Source organism: Bos taurus, chromosome 14 (genome assembly GCF_002263795.3).
Source record: "Bos taurus isolate L1 Dominette 01449 registration number 42190680 breed Hereford chromosome 14, ARS-UCD2.0, whole genome shotgun sequence".
NCBI lineage: Eukaryota > Metazoa > Chordata > Mammalia > Artiodactyla > Bovidae > Bos > Bos taurus.
The window spans coordinates 32,497,727-32,524,875 of record NC_037341.1 but is presented as its reverse complement, the minus strand read 5'-3'; the positions used below and the strand labels follow the sequence as shown (position 1 = coordinate 32,524,875).

At 34.6% G+C, this 27,149-nt stretch overlaps 1 protein-coding gene across 2 annotated transcripts in view; it reads right to left on the bottom strand.

The window, feature by feature from the left end:
- The window catches only part of C14H8orf34 (chromosome 14 C8orf34 homolog), a 364,536-nt gene that overhangs the window by 217,834 nt on the left and 119,553 nt on the right, over positions 1-27,149 (bottom strand). For both annotated transcript variants that reach the window (XM_010812074.4, NM_001199131.1), the window contains exons 6-7: positions 26,444-26,616; positions 20,008-20,174 (exon numbers count right to left, since the gene is read on the bottom strand). In XM_010812074.4, the coding sequence (XP_010810376.1) occupies positions 20,008-20,174; positions 26,444-26,616 (340 nt within the window). The remainder of the gene's footprint in view (positions 1-20,007; positions 20,175-26,443; positions 26,617-27,149) is intronic.

Here is a 27,149-nt window from a genome sequence, read left to right as displayed (position 1 = left end):
ACAGATGTTTTTTAGCAGCATTATTCATGACTGCCAAAATTTAGAAGCAACCAACATGTAGAAGAATGGAAAAAAACTGTGGTACATTGAGAAATGACATACTATTTGGTGTTAAAAAGAAATGAGTTATCAACCCATAAAAAGACCTGGAGGAAGCTTCAATGCATATTACTAAGTGAAAGACGCCAAACTCAAAAGGCTGCACACAGTATGACCCCAACTTTGCAATACCCTAGAAAAGAAAGAACTATGGAGACAGTTCAGAGGATCAGGGACAGTTAGGGGTTGCTAGATGCATGCATAGACAGAGCACTGAGGATTTATAGGAAGTAAAACTACTCTGTATGATATAATGGGGCAACCATATTTTTCAACACTTTTCATATCTAAAAGAATGAACTACACCAAAAATGAGCACTGATATCAAATATGAACTTTGGGTGATAATAATGTGTCAATGTATGTTCATTTGTTATAACACTTCACTCTGCTATGGGATGCTGATAGCCGGAAAGGTTGTGCAAACCAAACAAAATGGTATGTGGGAAATCTCTGTGCTTCAGCTTGTCTTGTGAATCTAAAAATGTTGTAAAACCTAAAATTTTTAAAAGAAAAAGGAATAAAGAACAAATGCATGCTAGAACATTGAAAAGTCTTGTAAACATTATGCTACACAAAAGAAGTCCCTCATAAAAGACCACATATATTAAAAACCTCAAAACAGGCAAACCCATAAGACAGAATAATAAATTACTGATTACCTAGAGGTGTGGGAGTGGGTAATGCCAGGGACAAGAAGTGACTGCTAATTTAGTTTCCTTAGGGTATTGAAAATGTTCTGAATTAGATTGTGGGATGGTTGCACAAGTCTGTGAATATAGTAAAAGCCACTGAATTATATATTTTAAAGGGGTGTATTTCATGTTATGTGTATGTATCAAGAAAGATGTTTAAAAAAAGAATATGAGCAGATTCGTGTTTTAATACTACACATTTGCAGTTGATAATAAGGACATTTGCAGGTCAAATATCCACATCTTAAACTCCTTATAGCATAAACAAATTGATAAGAAAGGAAATTTCAGTATATCAAATAAAAGATAATATGACCATATCAGAAGGGTATCCAAACTAGCATATTAATCATCAAAGATCAAATTCTGCTTTTCCAAGTGCTATTATGAAATTAAAATAACAAGTCCTGTTTCTGCTCAGAATTACTCAAACATCACGCTACAATGGGCACAGACTTCTGGAAAATTTATCAGAGGTCACGGTTATGAGACATTTTTCCACAGCAAGTGCCCATATGATTGTCTTGAATTACTTTCATACCTCAGTCTTTTACATAAAATTTAATCATTTCATTTCAGAAACATTTACAAATGTCAACTTTCATTTTGACTCCTCAAATATTTTATGATGCAATATTACATATTACATAGCCATGATTTTTATATATTTGAAGGGGCAGTCATGATTTATATATATTAAAATTGCTAGTTTATTTTTAATTCAAATTTAACAGTGAAATGCAAATACGAGTTTTGACAAATAAAATGGGTTCCGATCAATGTATACACCTATGTAATGAACATCCCAGTAAAGATATAAAATATTTCAATTACCCTAGAAAGTTTTCTCATGCAAATCCCTGCTATGTTCTGATTTCTATCACCATAAATTAGTTTTGCCTGTTCTTGAATTTCTTATGATTAAATTAGTATGGCATGTAATCATTTCTGTCTGGTTTCTTTCATTCAACATGTTTATGAGTATCTTATTCAGCTAAGGCTGCCATAACAAAATATCTTAGACTGGGTAACTTAAACAACAGAAATTTATTTTCTCACAGTTATGGAGGCTGGAAAGTCCAAGATCAAGATGCCAGCAGATCTTACAAGTGAGAGCTCTTGCCTTGGGTTGCAGACGGCCACCTTCTCCCTCTGTCCTCACACCACCTTTCCTCAGTTCATGCAGGAAATGGAGAGAGGAGGGGAGAGAAAGAACTCTTCCTATTCTTACAAGGCCACCAATTCTACTGAATTAGGAACACAGCCTTATGACATGTAGCCTTAAGTACTTCATAAAAGCCTTATCTCAAATATAACCTATCATATCAGGAATTACGGTATTAACATATGAGTTTGGTGGGGGAGGGGGAAATGATTCAGTCCATAGCAATGAGATTCATATTATTAAATGTATCAGTATTTACTTCATTTTTATTGAATAGTGTTCCCTTATGTGAATATACAGATTGTTTGCAGTGACAGTAATTTTGATAGTTTTCTGTTTGAGCTATTTTGAATAAAACTACTTCAACATACAAATACTTGTGAATATGTTTCATTTCCCTTGGGAAAATATCCAAGAACTACTAGACCAAGGATAGGTACATATTAAACTTCACAAGAAACTGCCATATTCTCCAGAGTGACTATAAAATTTTATTCCCATGAGCAATGTTTGAGAATTCCAGCTACTCTCCAATCTTGACAACATTCATTTCAGCCATTCTAACTGGTGGGAAGAGGTATTTCAATGTTGTTTTCATTTGCATTTCTTTGATGGCTGCTGCTGCTGCTGCTAAGTCGCTTCAGTCATGTCCGACTCTGTGCGACCCCAGATGGCAGCCCACCAGGCTCACCCGTCCCTGGGATTCTCCAGGCAAGAACACTGATGGCTAATGATGTTAAACAGCTTTTCACGTGCTTATTTACTGTTTACCTCCTTTTGTGAGTTGTATATTGAAATCTTCTATCTTAACTAGGCTATTTGAAAAATTGATTTGTTGGAGCTCTGTATATATTCTATGAGCTTCCCAGGTAGCTCAGTGATAAAGAACCAGTCCAAGGAGTCGCAAAAGAGTAGGACAGGACTTAAGGACTAAACAACTGTATACATTCTAGTTCCAAGTCCATTGTCAGATATACTGCATATACCCAGCCACTGGGGTGCCTTTATATTTTGTTTATTTTCCTCTTATTTTATTTTCATTTGCTATGGAGAAATTTCTAATTTTAATGAGGTCTAATTTATCAAATTTTTCTTTTATCCTTAGTGATTTTTTTTTTTTTTTTATCTTTAGGAAATCTCTGCCTGCCCCAAGGTTGTGAATATATTCTACATATCCTTCTACAAGTTTCAGAATCTTTGCTTTTATGTCTGTGCTTGTAATTCATTTCAAAATAAGTTTTGTTATGGTATGAAGTAGATGGCCAAAGTTTATTCTTTTTCTATATATTTATCCAATTGTTTCAGCACTAATCCTTGAAAATACTTTCCTTCCTATATCAAAGTGCCTTGAAGCTTTTGTTGCAAACTAATTGACCAGATATATTTCTTTAATCCATTCCATTGACTTGTTGGTCTAGTTTTATGTCAATACAACAGTCTTATTATAGCCTTATGGCAAGTTTTGAAATGAGGGACTGTAATTCCACAGACACTGTCCTTTTCTCAGATGATTTTGGTCATTCAAGGTCACGATTTCCATATAAATTTTAGAATCAGCTCATCAATTATTTTTCTAAAGCCCATTAGGAATTTGATTCAATTGTACTGAATCATACAGATCTAATTTAATAATATTTTGTTAAGAACACATATATCTATGTTCATGAGGGATATTTATCTGTGATTCTTTTTCTTTTAATGTCTTTGTCGGGTTTCGATATCAGAACCATGCTGGTCTCAAAGCAATCTGAGACAATTTCCCTTTTCTCTATTTTCTGAAATGGTGTGTTATATCGTTGACAGAGTTCACCACTGAAACCTTGAACGTGAAATTTTCTCCTGGGGAAGAATTTTGTTTATGAATTCAGTTTCTTTATATATAATTATTCAGATGCACTATTTTTTCTTATCTCTGGTACGATGTGTTTCACCAGGATTTTTCCCCACTATATCTGAGTTAAATTTACTTGCAATATTATTTTGTTATCCTTTGTGTCTGTAAGATCTGTAGTGAAGTTTGGTCCTGTCTTTCCTTTGTATTAATAATATTGGAAAACTGCATTTATCTACCTTTTTTTGGTCAGTATTACTAAGAATTTATCAGTTTCAGCACTGCTAATATTCTGCTAGCCTTTTTTTCTATGTCATCAATGGTATTTTATTACCATCCTCTTCTGTATTATTTCCTTCTTTCAACCTGTGCTGCTGTGCTAAGTCACTTCAGTCATGTCCGACTCTGTGGACCCTATGGACTGTAGCCCACCAGACTCCTCTGTCCATGGGATTTCCCTGGCAAAAATATTTGAGTGGGTTGCCATGCCCTCCTCTAGGGGATTTTCATGACCCAGTAATCAAAGCTGGGTCTCCTGCATTGGCAGGTGGATTTTTTACCACTGAGCCACCAGGGAAGCCCTCTTTCAATCTATTTGAATTCAATTTGTATTTATTTTCTAGCTTTTTGAGGTAGAAACTTACATCCAAAAATTTTTTAATTCTTTTGTTTAAAACTCAAGTTTCCTTTAAGCAGTGTTTTGGTTACATTACCCTAAATTTTGTATGTTGTATCTTCGTTCTTTTAGTTTGAATTATTTCCTAGGTTCCATTTTGATTTTTCTTTCATCTGTGTGTTAAGAACTAATTTCCACATTTTGGAATTTTCCTATTTGTCTTATTGTTGATATATAACTTAATCCTGTTGTGACCCAAGTACAGAAAGTTGGCTCAGCATACAGGTTATTTTGATGAACATTCCATCAGCCCATGAAAATAATGTCTCTGCCTTGTTGAGTACACTGAAAATTGCAACCTACAATAAATGTTGATAGTATTGTTCAAGCCTTCCATATCCCTCTTGATTTCATCTACTTTTTCTATCAATTATTGAGAGAAATGTATTAAATATCCAACTATGATTAGCCAGCTGTCTAATTTTTTTTAAATTTTGTCAGTTTTTACTTCAAATATTTTAAAATGCCTACATATTTACAATTGTTATGTCTTCCTAATGAATGTGCTTTTCATCATTGTGCTATAACAACATTCTTGTGCCTACTTTTGGCATGTAATGTATTTCCCACCCTCTTAATTTCACCTGAAAAATGAAAGAAAGTGTTAGTCACTCAGTCGTCATGGTGGCCCACCGGACTCCTCTATCCATGGAATTCTTTAGGCAAGAATACTGGAGTGAGGTGCCATTTCCTTCTCTAGGGAATCTTCTCAACCCAGGTATTGAACCCAGGGCTTCTACAATGCAGGTAGATTCTTTACCATCTGAGTTGCCAGGAAAACCCATTTGTAGGTAGACTGTAATAAGCTAGGGAGATACTGCTTTACTCCTAAAGGCAATCATTAAAAACAAATAAATAAGAGCTTTAGCTTAAAAATCAATAGAAAACATTACAAAATACTAAAATATATTCAACTAAGGAGGAAAAATGGAATACGAGGCAGTTGGGACAAATATTAATAGAATACAAGCAGTGTGACATTCAATTTAAAACTAAGCATATTAATAATTACATTAAGTATAAATGTAATTTGTATTTACCAATTAAAAGGAAGACATCATCAGCCTGGATAAATAAGCAAGATTCATAGGCTGACTGTAAAATTTATAGCTTAAAGATCAGGTAGGTGAAATTCCTTTTAATTTCACCTACCTGATCTTTAAACCTTAAACTCTGTTATGAGTAGAAACAGAACTTTCTGATGTTAAATTTTAAAACTTTGTTGACTATGTGAAAACTGCATGTATAAGCAAGTAAGCCTATATAATATTAACATAAGTAGATATTTTAATTTGTATGTATTCCACAGTTAGTGTTTAATTCTTAAGGCTTAGGAATCTCTCTTGGGTACCAATCATGTACTCTAAGTAAATTTTGCTTTGCAAGGATCTGTGTTCTTTTGTATTGAGCAAGAATAGCTACATTGTCTACTCCATGGTATTTTTGTGATTAAGTAATGCACACAAAGCACCCAGTGCAGTGCACTGCATATTGTAATGCACTTAAATGTTAATATTATCTTTCATATATATATAATATAAATACCTAGAAAGTACATCACTGAACATCAAAAGTAATTATTTCTGGGTAACATTTATTTGCTTATTTTGACCTCTGTAATGCCATGTCCTTTAAGTGAATATCTTTTAATAATCAAAGAATAGTTTTTTAAAGAAAATTTTATATTAAAAGTCCCTAAAATTTTCCTCATTGACTTATAAGTGCCAATAATTTTCCCCCAAAGAATCATTCTTTGCTCAAATGTTTAAAATTCTCCACTTATCAGGAAGATAATAAATAATATAATCATCTTGATAGTAGGTATATTTGAACATTCAGTAACACAGAAATGCTAAGATCCTGAAGCTATTATAAGGCCAGTAATGAGCACATATGACTTTACTTGCTTTTTTTTTAAACTGAGAATTATTTAAACTCCTGATTATTAGGAAAGCAATGATATAATTTAATAAATAAATGTATAAATGTGCATGTTATGATAGCATTGCACTCTATGGTTGTAAAGTGTGTTTTAAACAAAGACAGGATTTCTAAGGAAAAAACCATGATTGTCCCTTGGTGGAAAAGGAAACAGCTTTATGACTGAATAAACTAAAATTTATTGTAAAACGAATGTTGCTTCTGTGATTTTTTTTTCATGTATCATCTTAGGATTTTCTTTCTATTGGTTAAAAGCTTTTATATTGGAGAATAACTTCTCTCACATTTGTAATTTTCTTTAATAAACAGGGCTATGTGGAGCTTGTTTGTTCTTTTTGTGTTTATATATGAACGGAGATACATTTCCATCTTAAACTACTTTCTACAAAAGATGTTCTTAACTCAGAAACCAAGATGTTAGAAATCAAATGAGATTAGATATTAACAATGTTATTTGAGAGTCTGGGCTTCCCTGGTGCTCAGTGGTAAAGAATCTGCCTGCCTGTGTGCGAGACACAGGTTCATTTCCTGGGTCAGGAAGATCCCTTGGAGAAGGAAATGGTGACCCACTCCAGTAGTCTTATCTGGGAAATCACATGGACAGAAGAGCTTGCCCCTGCTGCTGCTGCTAAGTTGCTTCAGTTGTGTCCAACTCTGTGCGACCCCATAGATGGAAGCCCACCAGGCTCCCCTGTCCCTGGGATTCTCCAGGCAAGAACACTAGAGTGGGTTGCCATTTCCTTCTCCAATGCATGAAAGTGAAAAGTGAAAGTGAAGTCGCTCAGTCGTGTGGGCTACAGTTCATGGGATCGCAAAAGAGTCAGACATAACTTAGTGATGAAACAACAACAACAATTTGAAAGTTTTAGATCATAAATGTCCAAAGTCCATATAAAGAAAATAAGAACATCAGATTGTAGCCTGGGAAAAAACAGGAAAGAACCCTGCCCCCCTTCTCACTTGATATTTTTGCTTTTATTATTGGATATGAATTCTCTAAGTTGTCCGAAGATAAAGTAACATACTATAATATGAAAGTGCATATAGCCTGCATAAATTTTAAAAAATGTTTACTTCTTTGACCTAGTCTTGGAATCATATTCCCATTATATCATATCATATTCCCATTATAAACTGGGATTCATGGGGGCTGATAAAGTCTTTGTTGTTACAAGCCAGATATCATCTTCTCTATGCTACAGAAGGGCCTAAGAATGTCCATGATTTTAATCAGGGAGGCAGTAATCTGGTAACAAAAATAAATACAGGAGAAAATCAGATATAAGTTTTCAGCTTTTCATACTTCTTCTTTTAAAAGTTTTCATATTTCAAATGCTTAAGATAATTTCTTTAGGCAAGTTATTAGAAGAATTTGAACATTATAATGTTCTTTTATACTGAGGGTACTGTCTTAAAAAGGAAAAAAGGGCCAAGATTCTTTCTAATACATTATATAAAAACTTAGGTTCATGAAACATAATCTTTTGAAAAAGCTGCTTGTGATTTTTAAAAATTTTATTTTATTTGTAATTGAAGGATAATTACTTTACAATGCTGTGATAGTTTCTGCCATACATCAACATGAATCAACCACAGGTACATATATGTCCCCTCCTTAAACCTCCCTCCCACCCCCCTCCCTTTCCCACCTCTCTAGGTTGTCACAGAGCACTGGCTTTGGGTTCCCTAGTTGCTTGTGAATTTTAAAAGAAAGCAAAAATTAGGACTTGAATATCAAGTAGAGACTATTTGTTGAAATTATATCTAAATATATGGAATGTATCTAGATTAAATATTTATGACAAAAGGTAATAAATCCTTAAGGCCAAGATCCTATGGTCTCATTATCCTTTTAAAATGTACTCAACCTCATGTGTTCCTTGAAGACAGGAAAGGAACTGATATAAAAATGATATGAATTGTATCAACAAACCCTTTTTTTTCCTAGGTCTAATCTTTTATCAGATACACTGAGCAATTTACATAAATTATTTTACTTAATCTTATAAAATCCTATGATATAAGTATTGTTATAATTCCTGTTTTTATGATGATGAATCTGATATTTGGAAGAAGGAAGTTACTGTTCTCAAATCATTAATAAAAGGCAACAGTGAAACCTACAAATAGGACTACCTGAAAACAAAGCCAGTACATGCTATTGTTATTTCTAACACTATGTTCAATTATCTTCCATAAAATTAATTTCATAAGGTTAATTTCAATCTTGTTTTATGATATTAATAATACTCTATGTTACAGTCTTGAAATACAGAGTATCCAAACAAATGTCAGTGATTAATGAGTAAATATGACAGCACTTGAGATGAAAAATAGTTGGCCTAACGAACCCCCTTCTGATAATTATTGAAAAACTAAGTTTTAAAGAAATTATAATTTTATATGGAATTTTAAGTTTCTATTTCAATATAAGCAAATTCATTCTATACCAACATAAGGCATTCAATCATCTTTTGCAAAAAGCAACTAACTGAAAAATTGAAAAGTAAAATATAAGTCACCAGATCTAATTTACCTCTATTACAACACTGTCATATTTTTTCCCATTGTGGACTTTAGCACTTTTTTATTTAAATGCGTTAGAACAATTTTCAAACAAAATACCTTCATTACTATTAAGAATATTTCCTTTCTGAAATTACTGAAGATAAGACTACTGAAAAAGAAAATTATATTTCCACTCCAAAAGAAAGTCATATACAGGACCAGTTTAAACATTTTGAATTTTGAAAAATATGCTTATAAAAGTTTAAAACATTTGGATAAAATTTCATTAAAAAAATGACTGTTTTCAGATATTGAAAATTGGCAAACTTTAAGAGCGCTCTTCTGTTAATGCATATTCACTGTTCAACTTCAATAATTTTAAGGTTTCTATTTAAAGATAATTAAAAAAAGATATTAGTGGTATTATAACATGAAAATCTAAATAGATCACTATAGTTATACAAGAACTTTCAAGCAATTCAGAGAAAAGTTTTAATGCCTCTATAATATCTATTTTTTTACATTAAAATGCAAATAATTTCTGAACTAATCATACTTATTTGCACATTTTCAACCAAGAAAAAAAATACAATAAAGTTATGAATTTTGTACCAGTTTCAAATGGCTCTTACACAGAGTACAAATTTTATTCAAATTCAGTCAAATTATATAAAAACCATTACCACAGCTAAACAAATCATCTTGAAGTATAACATCACCATTTTATTAAGTATATGAAATAGGCAAATTTATTTCAAAAGCAACAAAACCCTAAAATTATTTAATACTGATTTGCAATTTGGTTGTGATTTGTTTATATAATGAATTAACGTAAAACCATTGGAATTGTGGTATTTCAAATATGTTCATACTTCTCAATATAATTAAAAGACTTTTTGAAGGTCATAGATTTTCAACACATTTATGACTTTACTTACACATAAGTATGTAAACACAGAACATAAATTTCTAGTTCTTCTATGTCTCCTCCTTATTTCTCCCTCTTCCTATTCCTTCTTTCAGCCCAACATTTATTGGTGTACGTTTATGTGTAAGTACAAAGCATTTTTCTCTTCCTTCTAAAATACATTTACATGGAAGAAAATTAAAGAGTGGAATAATTTCCTCTATGCTGCTGCTGCTAAGTCGCTTCAGTCGTGTCCGATTCTGTGAGACCCCAGAGACGGCAGCCCACCAGGCTCCCCGATCCTTGGGATTCTCCAGGCAAGAACACTGGAGTGGGTTGCCATTTCCTTCTCCAATGCATGAAAGTGAAAAGTGAAAGTGAAGTCGCTCAGTCTGACTCTTCTTGACCCCATGGACTGCAGCCTACCAGGCTCCTCCGTCCATGGATTTTCCAGGCCAGAGTACTGGAGTGGGGTGCCATTGCCTTCTCCGCCTCTATAACCTTAACCAAATCAGATAATGTTTGTCCTTGCTTAAATATCCATGTTAAAAATTGATGCAATATTTTGTAGTGACCCAGCTGAAGAACTGATGCTTTTGAAATGTGGTATTGGAGAAGACTCTTGAAAGTCCCTTGGACTGCAAGGAGATCCAACCAGTCCATTCTGAAGGAGATCAGCCCTGGGATTTCTTTGGAGGGAATGATGCTGAAGCTGAAACTCCAGTACTTTGGCCACCTCATGCGAAGAGTGGACTCATTGGAAAAGACTCTGATGCTGGGAGGGATTGGGGGCAGGAGGAGAAGGGGATGATAGAGGATGAGATGGCTGGATGGCATCACTGACTCGATGGACGTGAGTCTGAGTAAACTCTAGGAGTTGGTGATGGACAGGGAGGCTTGGTGTGCTGCGATTCATGGGGTTGCAAAGAGTCGGACACAACTGAGCAACTGAACCGAACTGAACTGAGCAAATACTTTGACTTGCAAATACATTTGTGGTTTTACATTCTTTCTCTTCAAGCCTTTGATGTTACTGTTTTGTGTAAAATTTTTACTGTCAATAGGCAGTTTCCCAATGGTAAAGAAAGTTATTTTCTTTTTCCTTTGCTTATAACTAGACAACATGTATGTCAAAAGATATGAATTGATTTGGAAGGAAAGTTTTACATATAAATTCCAGTGTCTTCTTCCAAATATTTTTGTTAAGCATGACAAAAAGAAATAAAGTAACAGCACCTTTCAAAGAATACTTCATTTTTATTCCCAAAGCAGGCCTATGTGACAGAAATACTGCTATCCACATTTTACAAGGAATTACTTGTAGTTCAGGTGACAAAACTAACAAGAGGCACCATGAGAGCTGGAGCCAGTCTTAAGAGTTCCAGTCCAGTGCTCTGACCATAGACTCTATGCACCACCTAACAATATGGCTCATGCTTTTGCAAAATAATCAGTGAAAAGCTATGACCTAAACATGAAAAAGCACATTAACTTATAATGTTTATGTCAAAAATGTATAACATTTCGAAGCAAGAAAGATGTATTGAAAGAACTTCTTGATGAAGGTGAAAGAGGAGAGTGAAAAAAGCTGGCTTAAAGCTCAACATTAAAAAACTAAGATCACAGCATCCAGTCCCATCTCTTCATGACAAATAGATGGGAAAAAGATGGAAAAAGTGACAAGAGTTTATTTACTTGGACTCCAAAATCATGGCAGATGGTTACTGTAGCCATAATATTGACACATTTGCTCCTGGGAAGAAAAGCTATTACAAATCTATAAAGGGTATTAAATAGCAGAGATATCACTTTGCTGACAAAGGTCCGTATAGTAAAAATTATGGTTTCACCAGTAGTCATGTATGAATGTGAGAGTTGGACCACAAAGAAGGCTGAGCACTAAGGAATTGATGCTTTCAAACTGTGGTGCTAGAGAAGACTCCTGAGAATCCCTTGGATAACAAGGAGCTCAAACCAATCAATCCTAAAGGAAATCAATCCTAAATGTTCATTGGAAGGACTGAGGTTGAAGCTGAAGCTCCAATACTTTGGCCACCAGATGCGAAGAGCCAACTCACTGGAAAAGACCCTGATGCTGGGGAAAGATTGAGGGGGCAAGAAGAGACGCGGATGACAGAGGATGAGATGGTTGGATGGCATCATCCACTCAGTGCACATGAATCTGAGCAAACTCCAGCAGGCAGTGAAGAACAGGGAAGCCTGGTGTGCTGCAGTCCATGGGGTTGCAAAGAGATGGACACAACTGATCAACTGAACAACAACAACAAATCCATACATATACTAACAGCTATCTCTCAAATAAAGGAATTTTCACATAGATTTATAAGTAAGATGAAAGACAATTACCAATACTTTGCTTATAGGTTTAAATTTTCAAACTATTGACTTCATTCTGTTATGCTGATCTACTTTCCCCATTGGAAAATTTTTTTAAAGGAAAAAAGCAACGTTCTTCATTAAATACTATAAAAGTAAATCATGTAGTATAGCATATACTTTTGGTGATAGACAAGTTTATATTTATTTACAAGGAAATCTCTATATAAAACCCTAGTTATCATCTGAAAATGTTCTGATATTTTTGAAAAGAGACACAAATGAAGAGCAAAGAGTATGAAATACAAATACAGTTCCAAATATTAAAGAAGTACTTCTAGAAGGCAGTGAAGGAGGCTTATGAGTCACATCTAATGAAAGCAAGGTAAGAATCCTAAATAAAGATTTAATATAAGATAGAAACTCATCAGAACCATGTTCTCAGGTCTATGCTAGAATTCCTAACATGTAACTTTTGGGAGCTTCAAAATCACTGCAGATGATGACTGAAGCCATGAAATTAAAAGACTCTTGCTCCTTGGAAGAAAAACTATGACCAACCTAGACAGCATATTAAAAAACAGAGACATTACTTTGCCAACAAAGGTCCATCTATTCAAAGCTATGGTTTTTTCAGTAGTAATGTATGGATGTGAGAGTTGGACTACAAAGAAAGCTGAGCACCGAAGAATTGACGCTTTTGAACTGTGGTGTTGGAGAAGACTCGTGAGAGTCCCTTGGACTGTAAGGAGATCAAACTAATCAATCCTAAAGGAAATCAGTCCTGAATATTCACTGGCAGGATTGATGCTGAAGCTGAAACTCCAATACTTTGGCTACCTGATGTAAAGAGCTGGCTCATTAGAAAAGACCCTGATGCTGGGAAAGATTGAAGGCAGGAGGAGAAGGGGACGACAGAGGATGAGATGGTTGGATGGCATCACCGACTCAATGAACATGAGTTTGAGCAAGCTCCAGGAGTTGGTGATAGACAGGGAAGCCTGGCGTGCTGCAGTCCATGGGGTTGCAAAGAGTTGGAAAGGACTGAGCAACTGAACCTAACTGAACAAAGTGCTCCTCTAAATAAGATATCAGGAAGAAAGAGATAATAAGGTAATACAAACTGCATCACCCAGAGCTTTTTAGCAAGAGTTTTCCTTATCTCCAGGAAACAGTTCAAAAAGAATTTGGTTAACTCAGAGACCTCTATTCCATGTACTTTCTGTTGTAAAAGTTAGACTTTCTAATATTTTATTCCTCTTGCTTCAGGATATATCACATCAAACAAAAGAGTGTGTTGACCATATGGGCTTCCCTGGGTGTTCAGACAGTAAAGAATCCACCTACAATGCAGAAGACTGGGGTTCAATCCCTCGGTCTGGAAGATCCCCTGGACAAGGAAATGGCAACCCACTCCAGTATTTTTTCCGGGGAAATCTCATGGACAGAGAAGCTCGGTGGGCTACAGTCCATGGTGTCGCAAAATGTCAGACATGACTGAGTGACTAACACTTTGACTTCACACGCTAAGATTAGAGTTCCTCACTATATGTTCTAAACAACACCTGTAATAGAATCTCTTGCAAGATGGGAGGAAGGGCAATTATGTTGAAAAACGTTGCTTCATGGGCTGTATCCAAATCTAATGAAACAAAAATTGGGGATAAAGGCCACATGAGTTGGCATTTAATAAGCTTCTCAAATGATTTTTAAGCAAAACAAGTCTTAAGAATCATCCCTGAAGAGTTGACAGTTTATGAAACATATCTGCATTTGTGCAAATTTGAACTCCCAGGAATGTGCAGAGTCACTGTCAGTGGAAACGTTAACAAACCTATGAATGAATTAATGGACTAATTGAGAGCTAAAGCAAAGAGCTACAGAATATTTGATTTCTATGTAGATGCCAATATTCACTAGATTCACTCTTCTTTCACAGCCTAAAGAGGTCAGTGTTAGTTGCTCAGTCGTGTCCGATTCCCTGCAACCCCACAGACTGCAGCCTGTCAGGTTCCTCTGTCCATGGAATTTTCCAGGCAAGAATACTGGAATGGGTTGCCATTTCCACAGAGGACACAATATTCTTAGTGCAGTTTATTAATATGTACTAGCACTGTTCACGTACCAGATGTGTGATAGTTGCTGAATGGAAGAATGTGTTTCAGTGGATTTTCTCAAATGTTTTCACTATAATCCAGAAAGACAAGGACTGTGCTATTAACCCCACTCAGGTTACACTTTAAACCAAGCTCACTTGGCATGTGTGCAGGCAATGATGGTACAAAGCAAGATGAAGTCAGAATTCAGAAAGACAGGACAAACTCTACAGCAGAAGTAGTTCATGGAATTTCTTTTATAATATATTCCATGGCTTAACAGGAGGAAATCTTTATTATTCAGCATGTGAAAAAGATTTTCACACATCTGTGTACATGCATCTTGGCTATTCAATTGTACTAATTAATTTAGTGAACACTTAAAAATATATGTGCCAATTTTCTATAATGTTTGGTTAATATTGCCAATGTAATTACTGGAATTTTTGAGACTATCTAATATTTTTAAATGAGAGCTACTTAAATTGAGAGGTATGGAAGGTATTTTATTCAGTATGTTCTAAATTTAGAGTACTAACTTCAGAGGTGCTCAAAATTGCTATGTCTTAACATCCACTAATTTGGATATTTTAATCTCAAATATGTACTAATTCTGTTTTAAGTTACTTTTGTATATGCTGAATGAATTTCTAAACCACATTTAAAGCAATCTTGTAAACAGTATTAAAGGATCCATAAATATAATTTTATAAAGTCCTGAGACTTTTTAAAAGAAAAATTTCTACAAAGAATATCATTTTAAAATTATGTTTTCTGACATCCTGATGTTCCCAAAAATCAATACGCAAAAGAAATGAAGTTTTAAAGAATGTCGCTTTGTGATTTAGACCATATTATATGCTTTAGATTATTAAAATACAGGTATAGAGATAGGTAGACATATGTTTTTTTAAACATTTAAAGGCCCTCTCCATTTTTTTCTTTAACATCTATGAGTGACAGTATCCATTTCTCATTAGTTGAAATGCATGTTTTTATTCTGCAAATATGAATGGTCTGTTTTAAGAAGCATCCAATTAAAAAAAAATAAATTGTCAAACTTTTGACAAATAAGTCCTTTCAGAAAATTAAGTTTATATTTTACATAATTTGGCAAGATACTGCCAACTGAGTTTTAGAAATTCAATTACTATATTCTGCAAAGAATACCAGAATAATTATACTTGGTTTTAATTATTAAATTTATAATAAATAAAATATATTTGCAATCACCTTGTTTTCAGTAAAACAGTTTTAATTTTGATATGATTATATATAAGGTAAGACTAGGAACTATAAAGCATGACTAAAGCTGTTTCTCTTTTATAGCCTCTCTGGAAAGTGATTTTTAGATATTTTTCTCAGCATCAATTCAGTGAAAAATCTAAGAGAAAGCTTTTTAAAGTAATACCATACTAAAATGTGCAAAAAAGTAGCTTTCAAAAAGTTCTGATGACATTTAAAATGAGGATAAATTATATACAGAATAATCAAACACATAACTGCAATGAAAGTCCCATCAAAAATAAAATGAAAATTCCATGTAATATAATGAAAATAGACTTACATTTACAAGCTGAAATATCTTTTAAACTAATGAGGTTCCTCAAATCTTCTATGCAAGTGAATGGAGTAAAATATACAGGTATTTGTTTTACCACTTTTGAAAAGTTATTCAATTTAATAACTCTAAAAATAATGTGAATATTCTTCCTCATTCTATTCATTGTGATCAATTCTAGCATAATTATTGAAATATTTGACAACATCTTATATTTGAAGTTGAAAACTACTTAATTTGAGATGAATTGGCAGATATCTTATTCAACCTTTTCTGTAATTACAGCACCAACTTCAGAGATGCTTAAAATTGTTGTATCTTAAAATTTCACAAGTTTGGATATTTTATTCTCTGCTATATATTGATTCCAGGCTTTCCAGGTGGCATAGTGGTAAAGAATCCATCTGCCAATGCAGGAAACACAAGAGACATGAGTTTGGTCTCTGGGTCGGAAAGATCTCTTGAAGGAGGTAATGGCAACCCACTCCAGTATTCTTGCTGAGAAAACCCCAAGGACAGAGGAGTCTAGTGGGCTACAGAGCATAGGGTGGCAAAGAGTCGGACACAGCTGAGCACACACACATGTATATCTTAATTCCATACTAAAAGCTACTTTTATATCATGAGTTTTTAAATAGCATTTTAAGTAATTATAGAAAATAATCTACTTAAAATTATAGATACTGTATTATAATATTTTCACTTGTCTAGTACACTTAGAAAAGAAATTCACAAATACACAACTGTGAAGAATTAAATATTAGCATATATTAATAATACTAGATTCCTGAACAAACAAAACAAGGACCGATAATTTTACTCTTAATAAGTTCTACTAATTCAATTAAAAGTTTTTTTCCCTTCAAATCAACAAGTTTTTACTTAGGAATAATCTTCTCTTATATTAACGTTAACTAATAATTATGTTTTTTACTTATTTATCACTGCACAAAGTGTACAGACTGCTTCCCATGCATAATAAATAAAACTTTCAGCCAATTACAGTATAGTTAACAATCACAAGTTAAACCCTTAAAACACATAAGCTATAGTAAATTCATTCTAAACAATGTTGTAGATTCAAAAAGATATTTTAAATACCAGATGTCTCTGTTGCAGTTTACAATGATTTCACATGCTAAAATTCGATTTCAAATAAGTTCAAGAACTTGGTATTTATATTTCCCTCAAATATGTACAATCATTTCACTTATGTTTTTCTAGAATCAGAGTTTCAAAATGATTATCTCAAAATTCTTTAATAATAAACAACAAGATGCAAATCTAATATTAAAAGGACTAAGAAGATAGATACTATAGAGTTTCTAAATTGATTAAGGAATGTTGCATCAATTGATTGGTGTAGGATTTAAAATCCAATGGAATGCACAAACCTACTGAAGATGCAGTTCTTAAAATTGAGTAACTTAATAACCATTTTATTTCATACCTGTACTTCACATATTCCTCTACTACTATATCATGGCTGAAAAATTCTTAGCTCCTTCACTAACTGAAATTATTCATGGACATCTGTTTGATTTCATGTAAGAGATGAGCCATTCACTACATTAGTTAAAGGCATAACTAACATTATAAGTCATGAACTTACATATACTACTTTGGAAAAAAACTTTGAGTCTACATTTTAAATAAATATTTCTAAATAATAGAATAATATTAATGAGTAGGAATATTAGGGCCTTAGAGACAAATATATTTCATATTCAAAGAACATTTTACTTAATTGATGAAGTCTCTGGGCACAATAATTTGTTGATACAGTTTTCTGTATTATGACCTTTGTTCATTGAGACAGCTAGGCAACAGGGTTGTATATGGCATTATTTTAGGGGACATCCAAGTGTGCCTGGAATATTCTATATTATCGCAAAGAAATCTCATAACCTAGAGACAAGCATTAGTAAACCACCATCTGCCTGTGCTGACATATGCAGACTTCAGAAGGAGAAAAGTCCAAACCTCCAACTACCTCTCATCTTAAATTTGTTCAGACCACAGGCTAAAGTGTCTAAATGAAAAAAAAAAAAAAAATTGAGACCCAGCTATTAATTGCTCACATTAGGAAGTCTCCAAAACCCAATCCTTTGGTCTTCATCTTGGGAGACTGGAAACTTCAGAACAGCGGAGCTGAGATATAGGGATGCCAATACGGAGTGGACGCCTGAGTCTCCTTAAAGAATCCCTTGATGTTACTGAAACAAGATGAGTTCCTAAGCCACTGCAGTATTCTTGCCTGGGAAATCCCCTGTACAGAGGAGCCTGGTGGGCCTCAGGGCATGGGGTTGCAAAGAGTCAGACACTACTGAGCAACTGAACAACAGCAACCACTCTGATAAGACATTCCTGAGGTTCTCAGGAATCTCAAGGCAATTCAGAGAATGCCTGGATTTCTTCAAAAGATACTCTCTGCAAGATAGGGTAAAACTGCCTTCATATGGGTATCAACTGACCATGAGCTGTCATTTAAAGGAAAGGGATGAGACAGAAGGATATCTGTACAACCGATTATCCATGTACGGATACATCAACACTGATGTCACACAGGCCACATCCATGAACAGTCACTATTGCAGACTCGCCCCCTTCACTGCTACTGATGAGGGCAGAGGAACAACATATAGGCAGTGTCATGGAGCACAACAAGAATCCATTCCTGCATCAGCAAAGCTGCAAGGGTCAGGACCACACTCTGCCTGCCAAACTCCATCCACCTATCCTCCGGGACTTAGCAGAGGAACAAGTCTCTCTAGAAAGCATTCCTTGATCATTGGCCCCTACTTCCGCAATGGATGCTATTCCTGTGTACGACTCTGTGCTTAACCAAATTAGCACCTGTAATGAAAACTGAGTGATGTATTTGTACTTTCATTTTGAACACTGGAACATACACAGAAACCACAATTATTTTTACATCCCCAGGACTAAGTCCAGTGCCTAGCATTCAGTAAACGTTTGCTGAATGGAAGTTGGATGAAGGCACAGGCACCGCATCTGGCACATCTGGTGGGAGATGAGATCCCTTAAAAAATACAACAAAACTTAACAGTTCTTTAAAAAAAAAAAAAAAAAAGATGGACAGCATGAAGCGAAAATGCCATGACACAGTCTTCTCAATTTTGGAATTAATGCAGTTATTATAACATCAGAGATCAGTGAACCTGCCATCACTAACTAAATAACACTTTGTAAGCCTATCCTTGGAGACCTATATCATTTATTATAATAATATATTTTACTGCTATAAACACTTAAAACCCAGGAAGCTAATTTAGAAAAAAATCTTTTAAAAAATCTGTGTATTTTTGGGGGTCCTTTATCTATATGTAAAACTTATTTGAAAAATTCAAATGATTTTTATCATTTTTTCATTTCCTAGTATAATGTTACAAAATATTTGAAAGTTGTCCTAATTATTTAGAATATAATAGATAACATCACTGAAATAAAAACTCTGTTTTATATGTGGATCATTCACTCTGAAATAAAATTTCATTTCTTTCTTTGAAAATATGGTTTTACAAAAGGAATTTCAATTAAAAAACAAGCTACTATGCAGAGATTTCTGATGAAACAAAAATAGACATCTACTTCATTAAAAGATACAAAAGGACTTCCTATATATACAACATCAATAAGGCTTCCATAAAAGTAATAAGACTATAAAAACACTGAAATCTCTGCTAACTTTCCTGTTATTTATGGAAGACATACAAACATTAATTTACTATCTGCCCCTTTAAGTTTAACTTGCTTTTTCTAAAATATCTTTGAAACAATAGTGAGACAGCTTGGAATGAACTCTGAAATAGGTACTCTGGATATATTGTATAGACAAAAGATGTGACCAAGGCAGTAATAATCAGAGAATAAAACAGACAGACCTGAATTTGTATCACAATTGCACAGAGAATAAAGACTGATTAAGCAGGGAGAAGGTAAGTACTGCCTATACAAAGCACAAAATATAGTCTGATAAATATTTTACATGCTGAGTTGATTTCAACTTAATTCTCACATGCAACTCCATGAAAGTCTAATGAAAAGTGTGTGTTAAATGGTTTCTTTCCCCTATGACAAAACCACTCAAAACCTTTAAAATCTCTAAACCACTACACACTTTTACAATGCCAGAGAAGAAAAAGAGAAATTATTAATTTTTAAAATTACCCAGCAATTCCATTGCATCATCTTCATTATCAATATCTTCTTCTGTTACAGATGGGGTGGGACTATGGACAGACTCAAAAGAATCTTGAGAAAGCATGGCTGCCAGAAGTTTCTTGTGCTGCTGTTGCTGCTGTTTTAGTCCTTTAGTCTTGAGCTCCACCTTTAAGCTGAAGAAATAGTTCAATGTGAATTTTCAATGATGATGACATTATCAGTTAGCTGTGGTAACTAATTAAAGACTACAAACAAATTTTCACTAGATTATTTTGCTTTGCAAATCTATGCATCAGTTCAGTTCAGTTGCTCAGTCGTGTCCGACTCTTTGCGACCCCATGAATCGCAGCACGCCAGGCCTCCCTGTCCATCACCAACTCCCGGAGTTCACTGAGACTCAGGTCCATCGAATCGGTGATGCCATCCACCCATCTCATCCTCTGTCATACCCTTTTCCTCCTGCCCCCAATTCCTCCTAGCATCAGAGTCTTTTCCAATGAGTCAACTCTTCGCATGAGGTGGCCAAAGTACTGGAGTTTCAGCTTTAGCATATATTAGCAAAATAATCTAGTGAAAATTTGTTTGTAGATTTTCTAATAAAACTCTAAATGTATAATGACTATATATATTGTTGTTGTTTAGTCAGTAAGTCATGTCCATTTTTTTGTGACCTCATGGACCACCAGGCTACCCTCTCCATGGAATTTTCCAGGCAAGAATACTGAAGTGGGTTGCCATTTCCTCCTCCAGGGCATCTTCCCAACCCAGGGATCAAACCTGTATCTCTTGTGTCTCCTGCACTGGCAGGCAGATTCTTTACCACTACTGCTGCTGCTACTAAGTCGCTTCAGTCGTGTCGGACTCTGTGCAACCCCAGAGACGGCAGCCCACCAGGCTTCCCTGTCCCTGGGATTCTCCAGGCAAGAACACTGGAGTGGGCTGCCATTTCCTTCTCCAATGCATGAAACTCAAAAGTGAAAGTCAAGTTGCTCAGTCGTGTCCCACTCTTAGCAACCCCATGGACTGCAGCCTACCAGGCTCCTCCGTCCATGGGATTTTCCAAGCAAGAGTGCTTGAGTGGGGTGCCATTGCCTTCTCTGCTTTACCACTGAGCCATGTGGGAAAGCGCATTAATATACTCCAGGACTCCACTTTGCTTTGGTCTAACACAAGTTCTAAACAAGGATCACCTGGAAAAGGACAATTGAAAGTGGCCGACCCCTCTACCTCCTCCCACCGGATGGTCTGCCTTTTGATATCTGCTCTCCTCCTCCTGGCCCCACTCTTTCAGGGGGTCTGACCTTGCTCCCTTTTATTTCACATTCTGATTATGAACACAGGTTGGTAAGTGTTAGACTTTTCTCGCCCTGCGTGGTCTCTTTTGTAGGAAAACTGGATGATTCCTCTCTTGAGCTATCTGCTAAGCTTGTTTAGTTCACTACTGAAGCTTAGTTGGAAAATCTGTGCCTTTTGTCTTGACTCTTAATCAGAAATTAACAGGTTCTCTTTGCATTAAGGCCCAAGTTGTTGAAGAGATCACAAAAAGTTTCACCCTTAATTGCTGCATTTTGATTTATGCAAAAGAGCTCTTTTTTTTCTTTATATGTCTAAATGTGATATTTTTATAATTTATTTAGCAAGACATTAACTTCTTGCTATGTACCAGGTATTGTGGGCACTGAGCTGCAGAAATAAGACATATGTCCTTGCCATTCTCCTCACTTTAAAGTAAGTACTGCTTTTCCATAACATCTTATGGGAAAATCTGTACAAACTTTCTGGTCAACCCAATACTTGGAGTCTACAGTTTTTGTTTCCATATTGGTCTCGACCAGTACCTAGCACATTACCTTGTGCTAATTAATGCTCAATAAATATTTAACAAATTCACACTTTCTTTTTGAATCTCATATTTTCTAATAAAATATGAATTAATTAAAGTAGATGTAATATGAGTCCTCCAACTTCAGAGATGTGAGAATCCAGGGAAATGGAAAGATAGGTAGTGAAACAAAAGAAAAACGAACGAATAGACTGGAATGTGAATATTGAGGAACAAGCAGCAGATGACAAACTCTCATTCATCAGCTGACAATGACCAAGACCATTTCATGAATGGTGACGCAAGTGTTTTCTTTAGTCTCATTAAAATACATCATTTGGTCATGAAGATGGTGGTGTGCTACCAGAACGAGACACAGATTGACTCCAAAAAGCTGTCTAATAATGAGTCCATCTGAGTCAAAGACAGTCCAAAGACAACTAGCAATGTGTTTCATAAAATGACTATTTGAATCAGGGTAAGTATTTCCTGACTAAATAAATGAATATATTCTTAAATAAATGACAGCAAAATTTTAATATATTAAAATTACCTCATCAACATTCTGAAATATATGATAGTTATATACTTTTTTGGTTTTAAAGAGAAATTTGTGAGTTATAAAGTATAATTTTTGTATGTTTTAGATATTTTTAAGATTTGTTTTTAAATTATTTTGGCAAAATCACTTTTGATTAATCAATATTCTTTATGCCAAAAATCTGCAAGGGAGAATATTAGAGAATAGCAAAGAAATTACTAAGTTTGATATGGTTTCTGCCACATGTATTATGTATTTTCTAACATGCACACAACAGCCAAAATTAGACAATTTTATGATTATTTCTTTATTCTTGACTTCTTTTTTTTTTAAAGTGCCCTCCATCCATTTTCTTCTTTCTTGTTCTGGTTTATTTTCCATCATACCTCTTATCACTACTTGAATTTATGGCATAAATTAATATATTTGCTTATTTGTTGTTTCTTTCTAGCTGCCAGCAGAGGAGCTCTAAGAGGAGGGGAACATTTCTAGGGTTTGTTAACAGATATATCAGAAGCAATTATGAGCTTTAATGAAAAGGAGCACTGCCTGTGGGAAGTGAATTTAGCTTTCAATATTTAATATATATTTCCAGGTCATAACATTTTCTATTCATTTTATGGCATACTTACATCTGATAACAATGCTCTCAATGAATAAAGTCAATTTACAAGATCTATAATATTTATTGATGTTATTCTTACTTTAATAATGTGGTTCATCTTAGAGGAGCTTCATTAGGCTTTCAAGGCTTGATAAGCCTATTTAAAAATTCAATTATAATTTAGCAAGTAATTTTAGGAAGTCTATTATCAGCTATTGAAAATTCTAATTAAGATGGTTCAAAATATAAGTATATAGGCTTATTAACTCAATTTTTATTTATATTTATATTATCAATGTGTGATTATTTTTAATAACTCTAAATGTGCAATGAATATATATGCTTCCCACTAAACACCTAGACAAGCCACAGCAACCAGTGTCAGATGGTAGCACATGACAATCATAGAAAGCATGCAATGGTTCCCTAACACAGTCGCCTCTCTCTTATGACTCTTTCTTCTGTCTTCTTGTTCAGATGCTTTACTTTCTTAAACTCTCTGGACAATTAACAATTACATTGTCTTGTCTTATTTTATTAGTTTCTCTATATTGCCCTCATAATTGCCTTCATTTTCACCAGCACTTAACCTTTCAGATGACAGCTATGTATACTAAAGTTGTTTACCCTCTTCACACAACGCTGTATTTATAGAACCTAAGGAAAAAGTTCAGGCCAAGTGTATCATTTTTTAAAAGTTCCAGGAAAATATGGTGGGTAAGAGTCTATTCATAAGACTCTCAATGGTTTACTGCACAATTTATTTAATCCTGTCTAATCTAATGATGAAAAGTCCAGCCTATTTTGTCTGTATTTGTTCTGAATGAGAGGGAAAATTAGCGATGTACTAAAGATTGGGTATTGTAATAACAACCATTCAAATAAGACCTGAGCAATTAACAGGAGGGTAATCCATAATAGGAAAAGAGATAAAATGTTAAGATAGACTATGAACAACCCTTCGTATAAATAACTTTTATTTATTAGATGTCTGCTCACAGTCTTCTGTGCCTCCTTTACTCACATAGCAGATGTCTACTGACAATGGCAATGTAGGAGGTCCAGTGGGGGAGAGAAAAACAGAAGTCATCCTTAAAAATTAAGTCTTCTCTTTCAGGAGTCTAGAATGTAATTAGTCTGCTGATTTTTAAGACTGTTACGTTATAAAACAAGGTTATTACTATTCAAGGGCAAAAGCTAATACTCTAGTAACAGACTTGAGTCACTACAAAATTGCTCCCCAATCTGTTTTTATTCATTCAAGTCAAATTTAGTGCTGTGTGAGCTCCTGGCATAAATTCAGAAATCTTCGTTTTGTATTAGATGACGGAATATAGTTTCTAACCCATAACTTTATTGCTACTCTTTAAATTTAGTTCAGAAAGTATGCCTTCTTTTTTCTCTAAGGGGGCATCTGAGCAGGATTTTCACCACTTCCTTCATTTCAAAGGTAATATATGAACTCATTATTTAAAGATAGAGGTAATATAGCAACTCATTATTTAAAGATAGAGCAAAATAAAAGTGAAAACAAGCTTTCAAAACAAATATTTGAGCGAAAGCTCCATGGACTGAGTTTTCTGGGTAGTGGATATTAGTAGGATTGGAAGAGAAAAGTCTCCTTTATTGGATATTCAAGAGGAAATAAAAGCTCACTGAAGCTAGGAAGAAAATAGAAGGGCTAACATTTGCAGTAAATAGCTCCTATTTATTATTATGACTAAATGAAAGCACAATGAAAATTGACATTTCTCTATTTTATATTTAAGAACTAAAGATCTAGCAATGAATAAAGATAAAGGTCTAGTGTGTTTCATATGTCTAGTGTTAAAAATAAAATTACCCTCATTGACAGGTGAAATTGATCTGACATTTCACGAAAGAAGGTAAATGGATTTTTAGAAATGGTTTTCTTCTCCTTATACAGTACACTTCAACTATTTAAATAATTTAAAAGTTATTTCTCATGGAAACAGAATCAATTTTCTATATGCCTGAAGCACATTAAATGAGTATTCTGAATTTCCTTCCCTCTAACCAAGTGATAAGTTAAAGGAAAAAAACCCTGAAAGCTATTACATTGTAGAAAATACAATTTTCTCCTTGAGAAAGAACGGTTATTGGTTGCTGCTAAATTTAATGTAGGAAACACAAAGTTACTGTGGCTATGCCATGCACAGGAAAAACTCTTCTGTGGCGTTCAGCTAGCAACACTCACAGAAAGTTTAAGTTACCGTCACATTTCAGTCCATGAGCATTTTTCCTCAATCTTGTGTAAGCCATGCCTTGATAATGCCTTTTCACTCCAACTTCCTCATAGAAGTTTTCATCTACATTTCAAATTTTACTCACTGCAGTTAGTACTACAAGAAATAGTTATACTGAATATACTTTTTCTAAAAAATATTATCTAGACTTTTCAAAATCATCTGACTTCTACTAGTATATAGAGGGGGCTTCTCAGTAGTAAAGAACTGCTTTCCAATGCAGGAGACATAAAGAGATGCAACTTTGATGGCTGGGCCAGAAAGATCCCCCGGAGAAAGAAATGGCAACCCACTCCAGTATTCTTGCCTGGAGAATCCCATGGACAGAGGGCTATAGTCCAGAGCATCTCAGAGTCAGACACATTGAAGCAACTTAGCACACATGAATGCCTGTACATGGAAATTTAGGGCAAATCTTCTGAAACCATTTTGAGCATCATAGGATTGAGTGAAATGAATCAGGGACTTCCAAATTCACAAATTATAATAGTTTCAAAATCATTTCAAAAGTTAAACTGTAGAGAATGTAAATAATTATATTCAATCATAGTTATCAACTCTAAACTCAAATGGTTCTAAACCAAGGCTTCTCTATACATATTCCATCTAATTCTACCTTGTATAGTCTTTCATACTTGGGTTCAATCCCAGGGTCAGGAAGATCCCCTGGAGAAGGAAATGGCCACCCACTCCAGTATTCTTACCTGGAAAATACCATGGACAGAAGAGCCTGGTGGGCTACAGTCCATGGGGTAGCAAGAGTTGGACACGACTTAGCAACTAAACCACCATAGACTAACATATATTTAATAGTTTTCTTCTTGCTGAATAACTAGATCTCTCTGGTAAATCAGAAGTCTTCCCTCTCCAATCTTAAGCCTCACCCTAATTAATAATAAGCCAGTCTTGTCCAATATTACAGTAGGTCTTGACTGACAGTTTATGTCCTTGTAATTATTTTTCTATTTGGTTTTGGTAGCAAAGAAATGATAAGCTTGCTAGATGTAAAGCAAAAAATCAAAACCAAATCTAAAAGCAAATCTGAGAAAACTCTAATTTTAAAAGATATAAATTAATTTTTATCTTATATGTGATATAATATTCTATATAAAATTGCTAAGAGTTATCTCATCAAAATCATGCATGTGATTTCCCTTTTGTCTGAAATGATGAAAGTGTTTAGGATCTTAGAAGACATCTCATCTCACCTTCCTGCAGGGCTAGAGCTACTGTCTTCATTTTCCCATTGTTCATTTTTACTTCTGGGAATTGGGGGCTGTAGCATTTCAGCGGCCAGTGGGTCAGCATCATTCTCTTCTCGACCAATCCATTCTCCAATCACACGAGGTCTCAGAAGAGAAGAACTAAATGCCATAGTTTCCTGAAGAGAAGAAAAGAATTTCTGTGCCTTAGATAACATATTGCCATGAAAAGGGCGATAGGGAAATATTCTTGTCTAGATTTTAAACTGCTTCCTCAAATCAAAATGTTCCTTTTGTTTCCTTTCTTTCTGAATTGACATAGTTCTTTCCATCTCTACAGATGACTTCCTCTATAGGATTGGTGCCCACTCATGAAGGCCGTTTTGGTAAAGGATCCAGGAATGAAATCTTAAATTTGGATTTCTTAGGCTGTGTTTTGTTCTCAAGATGGAAGAGGGGAGGATTAGCATTTGCAACACAAGGAGGAGTGTATAGGAAGGCCCACATAGTGAAAGAGCTTGGTGTGGATAGAAAATGATACATAATTTCTCAAATGTGGAAGAAATTGAGGTGGAGTCAGAGAACAAAGTCCAGGAGAGATAGGGTTAGGAGGATACATTGCCTCCAACTGCAAAGCATTTTGGACTTCTAGAAATCCAGGGGCTTCCTTGGTGGCTCAGATGGTAAAGAATCTGCCTGCAATGCAGGTGGC